The 9,036-nt window shown below is 47.1% G+C and overlaps 1 protein-coding gene across 1 annotated transcript; it reads right to left on the bottom strand.

Annotated features, from left to right (window-relative positions):
• Positions 1 to 5,416: 5,416 nt before the first annotated feature.
• kcng3 (potassium voltage-gated channel, subfamily G, member 3) lies at positions 5,417 to 9,036 on the bottom strand (the record flags this gene model as incomplete). Its single annotated transcript, XM_079492722.1, has 2 exons — positions 5,417 to 6,059; positions 8,381 to 9,036. The coding sequence occupies 2 exons, from the start codon at positions 9,034 to 9,036 to the stop codon at positions 5,417 to 5,419; spliced, it is 1,299 nt and encodes a 432-aa protein (XP_079348848.1).

The following is a 9,036-nucleotide window of genomic DNA, read 5'->3' as shown; positions in this document are numbered from 1 at the left end:
GCTGTCTCTGCCACTGCCTGATTATAATTCAAGAGTAATTGATTGATTGATTGGTTGAAGTATTTACCAGTATGCAGAATGGGTACATTTCAAACGAAAGCACAACTCAATACAAAAGCTGTTACTGGACGACACCATAAAGCATTACACTAGGGTAGGTACAATAGGGTCCACCATTTTCAATTAATCAGAGTAGCCTAGTATGAAGCTAAGTAAATTATAGCCTAAGTATAATAACGTTGCTTAATCGTACGTGGTCAGATATAAGGAACTAAATGAAATATTTACATTGCATTGATTAATTAGGTCCTTAGTAGGTCCCAACATTTGTCCCCATGTGGCCTGTCAGCTCAGCTCAGCTCAGCAGCTGTGTCAGTCTCTCACACACACACACACACACACACACACACGCAGGTCTTCCTGTAGGTATAAATATATTGTTGAAAGTTCTACTTCATTTAGAGACCTTTTCTGATTGTCAGGCATGTCAAATTGGTGGGTGGGTGGGCCCAAACAATGTAATTTTGTTATTAAGGTATACACTTATTTATTTTGTAGGCTACATTTCTCAAAGACAAAGAAAGTACTGCTCTAAATGTGTATGTATAGTGTCTCTAAATGACAGCTGTGACCATGTAATGGTCACATTCCATTTGACATGGCTAAAAGGAAGTCACAGTATAAAAGCACGCCACAAAAGATCTTTGATAGGCGTGTCAGTTTATTTAATTGGGTAAGAAAAGTGAATTGAGATGATTGCATTAGTGTATGAAAACGTATGAAAGCTCATATATCTCAATTATATTGCCAAGAGCACACATTTTAGTGTTTTTTTATTATTTGACACAATAAATACAATTTCTGTTTTATTATTATAAAATCTTTTACCAGTCAAATGTTAGGTGAATCTCCAGTAGGCAGAAAAACAATGAGAGAGGCTTTGTTATCCTTAAAGGTATATTCAGTGATTTCACTTAATTCAAATATCACTTATTTTTTCTTATTTTTTGGATAATCCTCCCTACTATGAAGTGTGCTGACCATATAAGGAGTTCCTCCCTGTCCCCAGTTAACCCCTGGGGTCAAAAAACCCTAGTTTCGGTTTGGGCTTTGGGTGGCAAAGCCTTCATCCAATCAGGATGAGAGGGGCCTTCCTCCAATCATGATCGAGTGGGGCGGGCCTTGGTGCAAGTGCTGTTGGTCTGTTGTACTTCCCCCACTGTAGAGCGTGTGCATGTGCACATCTTGTTACCGGGTGGACCGGGTTTTTTTTCCAAATCACCCAAATCACTGAATGCTCCTTTAATCAGACACAATGCAATGCCTTCAGCAAGCATCGTGATGCGTTGCAGCGTTGTTAGGCTACATACAGCGCATCACATACATTAGGCTTTTAGGCTAGGCTATAACACACAAACTCATGTTTCTGTTTTCAAATGTCAAAGATAAATGGAAAATTGCTGATTGAAGGTTATTTTCATATTCGTCTTTGTGCAGTAGGGACTTAAAAAGCACAGGCATTTATGTAAAAGAGATATCTACTGCCTGTAATACAAACTCATTTCAAAGCAAAGCTCATAAAAAGTGATTGCTGATATTCCAAGGACAACTGCAGAGCACAGCAACAAATATAGATATGAAAATATCTGAAAGGAGAATGACAATCAATGAACAAAGAGAGTCCGCTTCTTTAAAGGACCACTTCACCACTTTTCAACATCTCTTCCTATAATTGGTCCTCACTAATGTTCATGATAAAACACCAACATTTTTTCCTACTCAGTCTGTGTCTCATAGGAGGGCTTTGGGCAGTTCGGACACCTGTCCACCAGTGACCATCACCATCATTAGGCAGATTTGTTTTTTAAACAAGATTTCTTTTAAAAGATATTTAGATTTTTATTATCGTGAGAACGATGGCTTCAACTTTTGCATTGCAACTTTTCAGGAAAAGAAAGCCTGCCGTTTCTATTAGCTTGGATTCACCATCGATGATGATGGTTTCTGAACTGCCCACAGCCCTCCTATGAGACACAGACTGAGTAGGAAAAAATGGTGGTATTTTATCATGAACATTAGTGAGGACCAATTATAGGAAGAGATGTTGAAAAGTGGTGAAGTGGTCCTTTAACCACATGAACGGGCATAACAGGCAAACATTTGGAAAATACACTGTAGGCCTATATGCCAACATTTTTGGTAAACATTCAATGAACATTCAACGAAAATCTCTCGTCACGTGACAAAGTATAACATAGGGCTTAAGTGGTTAAATGCTCCAATCTCCCTGCATGGTGGCATTTTTTTCACTTTTCTTTTCCTATAACAATCAGTAGCACTGTTGTGTTCTTGTTGCGTTGAGTTGCTGTTTGCACAGTCTTGCGGACCATAGTTACCACACTAGCATTTCGTTGCTTGTGCCTGTATGAGAGGTGACAAATATACCCTCTTCAACAGGGGTTCAGAGACCCCTAGAGCAGTGGTTCCCAAAGTGGGGTCCGGGGACCCCTAGGGGACCTTGAGAGAGTTCCAGGGGGTCCCCAGCTAAATGATAATTAGAAACCAAATGGACCCTTATGGGTCTGTAACTCAGAGAGTTAAAACCTTTTTTATTACAATATACATTGGGGTCCCAGAGATATAAATGCCATTAAATGAGGGACCATAGCTTAATTCAGGTCAAACCGGGGGGCGTTGAAATTAAAATGGTTGAAAATCACTGCTAGAGCCGTGAAAACCTTCTCTTATGGGAGTCCTTGCCATATATTTTCAAATGGGGGGTCCGCAGGCTAATGAGTATTATTTTGGGGGTCCTTGACATGAAAAAGTTTGGGAACCCCTGCCTAGAGGGTCCTCAGAGTTACTACAGGGGGGAGGGGGGGCGTATTTGAGTGATAAGGACGTTTGAGTACACTAAGCACTTGAACCCTAGCATCCAAGGGAGGGGAACGCTACCATCTGCGCTCTTATGTCAGAATCCCGCCTAGACGGAATGATATCTGGGCGCCGAGGACTCTCGGCTGGCCTCGCGTAGGCTTTGCTAAGGGCATGATTTGTTTTCTCTGCCTGCGGCTTAATTTGACTCAACACGGGGAAGCTCACCCGCCCACCCCCACTACATATTGTATTCACGCTAAATGTGTCCCTGCTTCATCTCTCTCTCAGGTGCCTGAAAAACATTGAAGACCCCTGCTCTTGAGTCTTGACAAAAGACATTGGCCTTGGTGTGTGTGCGCGAGTGTGGACCAAGGAAGGACTGTTGTGTGGGAGACGTGACTTCATTTCTTTTCTTTCAATGCATCACTTTCAAACAAATCAAATCACCAAGGCTGCACAGTGTGAAGGCGACTGAATCACCAAATTCAGTATCATTGTGCCCATGCAAGTGTGTGTGTGTGTGTGTGTGTGTGTGTGTGTGTGTGTGTGTGTGTGTGTGTGTGTGTGTGTGTGTGTGTGTGTGTGTGTGTGTGTGTGTGTGTGTGTGTGTGTGTGTGTGTGTGTGCCTGCGTGCGTGCGTGCGTGCGTGCGTGCGTGCGTGCGTGCGTGCGTGCGTGCGTGCATGTGTGTGAGAGAGAGTAGTTACACAAAATGGCAGTAGGTGAAGGCTTGCTCAGATCATTGTAACTGCGTGGTGAAAGTAGTAGTGTGCAACATGATATTGTGGAGAGAGTAGTCTCAGTCTGGAAGGACGATGTGTCTGCTTTCAGCGATCAGAGTTGCTTGTACAACGAACGATCGCTCCTAAGTGAATTCTACTTAGATAGTCACTATCAGCCATCTTGTGCATTATGTACACATACGTAACTGATGTTAGAACAATGCAATTTAGGTCTGTTGTATCATGCTTGTATTGATGTGGACATTAAAGTGTGCGTGTGCGTGCGTGTGTGTGTGTGTGTGTGTGTGTGTGTGTGTGTATGTGTGTGTGTGTGTGTGTTTGTGTGTGTGTGTGTGTGCGTGCGTGCGTGCGTGCGTGCGTGCGTGCGTGCGTGCGTGCGTGCGTGCGTGCGTGTGTGCGTGCGTGCATGCGTGCGTGCGTGCGTGTGCGTTGTGCGTGCGTGTGCGCGTGCGTGTGTTTGTGTGCGTGTGCGAGTATCTGTGTGTACGTGCGTGCGTGCGTGCATGCATGTTTGTTTGTGTAGGTGTGTGTTCTCACTTTGCATTGTTTGAAGAGCACGTGTAAAGAGTGGGAGCGCATCACGCCACAGCAGCCATGATGCGCGTGGGTGAGTATGTGTGCACACAAATCAACCACCATCATGTGGCTGATTGACATGTCAGTTGGAGGAATAGGTTGCCGTGGAGACACAGAAACACATAATTCTTCACAATCTGTCAACGCTCCCAAGTGGAGGGGCGCAGACACAACAATCTTAAGCCTCTTGATTATTTGTCTCTGCACACTCGCCTTTGTGTCTGTCACGCAACGGCCTATTTGTCAGTTGCCATCACCAATCATTTCGTGCTATATCGTCCCTTTGTCGAGCTCTGCACACTTCATCTCCCGTGTCATGTTCTTTGTCCCTCCAAATCTATTTTCTTCTCGCTCTCTTGTGTCTCTATATTCCATTATCGCCATCTTATTCCCTCATCTCGCCACCTCCGTCCTCTCCCGCTTTGTGCCCACTTTGCTGTCGCTCATTCAATTTGCCAGGGTTTAACCCATTTTGACCTGAGATCAGATTCCACAAATGTCTTCTACATCCTGACAGTTTTCTGATTTGATTTTTCAAAAATAGCAGATCTACAAGCTCATAGCGCGCCACCAAGTGGCGCGCTACGAGCTTGTAGGTCTGCTATTTTTCAATAGCTAAAGCATAACATAATGCTAACACCAAAAGGGGTTCCCGGCCCAAAATGGGTTAAGGGGCCTTTTTGCAACAGTGCATCTGGGGTGCAAATCACTCTTGTGTAAATTGTACCATCTGGGTGCGAAGCTCGGGCAGACGGATTGAAAGACGAGGGAGACGGGTAAACAGACAAAGAGTCAGGCAGACAGGCACACACACACAAACCACTCGTAGTTGGAGAAGCTAAATCAACCCCTCCTCCAATGCAATCAACAAGGGAGTGCAATGTCAACAGCGGGTTGTGTGGACAGCCCGGTTTGACTGGACTGCCAGTGTGTGCTTATTCTAATTGTCATTTGTGCATTTTCAGTTTCACGACGTACGTGTCCTCTGTCATGATCTCCGCCGAGAGCATGCTGGTTAAAGGAGGAGGATGGCTGGCTGATGGCGAGCACTGCAGGCAGGAACCAAACTGGCCAAAATACAAAACAGCTGCAGGCTCAGGCAAGGAAACAGTTCTGCAGTGGAGAACTGTTTCATATGGGGGGGGGTTCACATTGAGTGATCCGGCTCCACTAGTCTTGTAACATCCCTCTTCTTGTGTGCGTATGTACAGTATGCTGGGCTCACTGCAGGGGAGGGCTGCTGCGTGCGTCCCTGACGGAGCGCAGCTTCAGTTCCGCGTAGCACTGCACAAAGCTGTGGTAGATGAAGGTGATGGGCAGCGCCAGCAGGACGATGCCGCTCACCACGCACACGCCGCCCAGCATCCGGCCCCCGACCGTCACCGGGTACACGTCCCCGTAGCCCACCGTGGTCATGGAGATGATGACCCACCAGGAGGCGGCCGGGATGCTGGCGTAGTCGGGGTTGCGCACGTTCCCCAGGTCCAGGCCGTGCTCCAGGAGCTGGGCGAGGGCGCTGTATATCGCCATGGCCACGGCGACAAACACCAGCAGCATGACCATCTCCCGGTAGCAGCGGCGCAGCGTCAGCCCCAGCGTCTGCAGGCCCAGGAAGTGCCGGGCCAGCTTCATCAGCCAGAACACGCGCATCATCCGCAGCACGCGCAGGGCGACGCCGGCGACGCCGAGGCCCGCGCCGGGCAACCCCGCCCGGGCCAGTACCATGGTGACGTAGTATGGGGTGATGGCGACCATGTCGATGACGTTCAGCGGCCGGCGGAGGAACTCCCACTTGTCCCTGGCGACCAGGAAGCGCATGGAGCACTCTGCCGTGAACCAGCCCATGCACACGGCCTCCACTATCCTGCAGGGTGGACAGTTTGCATAAACACACATGGGATCAGGGATTATGGGTGGAGGACTAAGGAGAGATATGGATGGTATGAGAGACCGCATATCATTACTTGGAAAATAATAAACAGTGGAACAGTGGAAGAAAAGAGGGAATAACATAAGCATTAACCACAGCACTTACTTGCCTGGCGTCCCTATGTTGGACACGTCATTAGGCTAAATATTTCACAAACGAGTGACACCATTGTACTATGAAGTATAATATGACATAAGTGCTTAAATAAAGTAGATATCAATTGATGTCTATTGTCTACAGAGAGGGTTGTCACATTGTAGAAGGACGAGAACGAGCGAGGAGAGCAATAGAGATAGCAGGGGGAAGAAGACAAATGAATAACAGGAAATGAACAGAGAGAGAGCGAGAGAGAGAGAGATGTTGAAACCTGCAGAGAATTGTGAGTATGACGCAAATGAGAAGCATGGTGATTAGTGCGCCCAGGGGCAATAAAGCAACAGAACCAAATTAGAGGGAGTTGATTTGACTGAGAAAAAACGACCGGACCAAACAAACAGCGCAGAGCGCCTCGGGGAGAGCCCTGCCCGCCGCACAATTAAATAAATATAAACAAATTATAGAAGAAGAGAAGAGAATGACATCACCTGTTGGAATGGGACCACAAACAGAGCGAGTAAATAGGATCGCCTTTTGGCCCTATGTATAAACACCGCATCAGTTCCCTAACAACAGAGACAGGTCCAATACACTAATATGAAACTATGTACAGCCTCGGCGAACATAACCCAGCCATATATAGAGAAAGGCCAGAGGCAAACCACTTCCCTGGAAAATCCTTGGATGTTGAGGGTAAGAGGGTTTTACAACTTTGTACCCTGCAGGGACCATATAGGGTTTATGGACAAAATGTAATTTTTTTGTTTTGTTTTTTTTGTTTTCTCCCCCAAATCCTCAATATTCATATTGTGCATGATAATATCGTAATGTGACAATATACTTTTTTTTTTTTTTTTTTCAAAACTATTCCGAAAATAGCAGAAACAGAAGATACAGTCTCACAATGCTGGGTGAGTTGTGAGCTGGTCAGTCAGAATGTGTTTATAGTGTTGTTGATATACTGTATGTATTATTGTGTTATTTTTATGCTAAATGTTGAATAAACAATCCCCCAGGATTATTATTATTTTTTCCTCAATGTCTGACTGTACCTTGTACTGTATACATTTCTGACGTGGCGCCACCGGGAGTCTCCGAGGGACCAGTGCCTCGCGCACCGTCGGTCCCCGAGTACCCATCCTTAAAGTATTCAATCAACCAACAAACCAATCAATCAATCAATCAATCACTCAATCAATCAATCAGTCTCATACCATGATATCGATATATTGCCCACTGCCCAGTCATACAGGGCAATATCATTCTCACTTTCTCTCTTGATATAGGCTTACTAGGCTATATCATTAAACATTGATTTAGTTTTCATGGCTTGGGAGTCGGGACTGGTAGTTTCAAGTGGTTAACCAGGCTATATGACTTCAACTCTCTCAACCCATGATTGAAAGGAAATTGGAAAAAGAAAATCGGTTGACTGACTATATATATGGGCCACTGCAAGTGAGAAAGAACTCTTGCCTTTCTCATTTTGTGAATGGATGGGACTAGCCTGGACTGGCCATTGCCTGTCCTCTCTAGCTATGAAAAACAATGATCAGCCGCACTTGTTTTATTGGTGGTAATGTTGATTGGTTATCGATCTAATCGTGTGAGAGGTCCTCCTGATTGTCTTGTCTTAAGTGTCAACCGCGTGCACTGGGCAGGTCCTAATTGTAGCTTGTGGTAAACTCTCACTCACCGGGAAAATCGATGGTGCTTAATGGATTTGGTCGGCGTCTCCAACACAGGAAATCCTCAATGGGACATTGAAATTGGAAAATGATCCTCGGAGAAATCGTGTCCGAATTGGAACTACATGTATAACTCTTAATACGTGCATTTACAGAGATATACGCGCCATGCACGCACGGTTCAAGATGACTTTAATTGCCCTGTGGTTCTCCAAAGTGGGGTCCAGCCGTCCGGGGACCCTCAAGGGTCTTTGAGGGGGTTCCAGGAGGTCCCCATGGACACTTTGGACAGTTAGGCTCCAAATCCCAAATGGACCCTAAACCATTGCAGGTCTGTAACTCTCTGAGAGTGTGCCAATGATGGAACCAAATGGACCCGCGTAATGCGTGGACTAATAATGCATACATACAGGGGTCCTTGTCCTTGCTTGACGTGAAAAAGTTTGGGAACCACTAATATATATAGCCTACCTGTGTTCCTCCACGGTGTTGCGTTTGGCCGTGTCCCAGTCCGGCAGGGTGCTGACGCACAGCATCACCATAGAGACGATGACAAATATCACGGACACCGACGCCACGAGCTGCGCCGCCACGGACGAGTTGGGCTCCTCGAATGTCTTGCGTAGCATCTCCATCCACCGCGCGCGCCTCGAGGGGGCCACCGCCACGACCACGTCGGTGGTGGCCCCCGGGCTCATCTGGGATTCATCGGCCGAGGAGGAGAGGTCCCGGTGCAGGTCACCGTCCTCCTCGGGGAGGTCGTCCAGGCCGATCTCCGTCATGCGCTCGTCCAGGCGCTTCTGGCAGCAGGAGTCCAGGTGCGCGCTCTCCAGGCCCCAGTAGAGCATCTCCGTGTAGAATGAGAGCTCGCACACGCCGGGCACGAAGCGGAGCTTCCCGGAGCGCACGTACAGCATGATGAAGACGAACGCCTGCGCGTGGCGGTCGAAGAAGAACTCGTTGCGCTCGCGGTCGTAGTCGTCGCAGAGCTCCAGGACCTCTTTCTCCGAGGCGCACGCGTGCAGGCGGCTGACGCGCCGCAGGGGGAAATCCCGGATCACGTCGCGGGTGAAGGCGTACCGGGTCCCCCCGACGTTGAGCACGCAGATGCTCTTGCCGAACTTCAT

This window comes from Electrona antarctica, assembly GCF_951216825.1.
Source record: "Electrona antarctica genome assembly, chromosome: 22".
NCBI lineage: Eukaryota > Metazoa > Chordata > Actinopteri > Myctophiformes > Myctophidae > Electrona > Electrona antarctica.
This window is presented reverse-complemented; position numbering and strand designations above follow the sequence as displayed.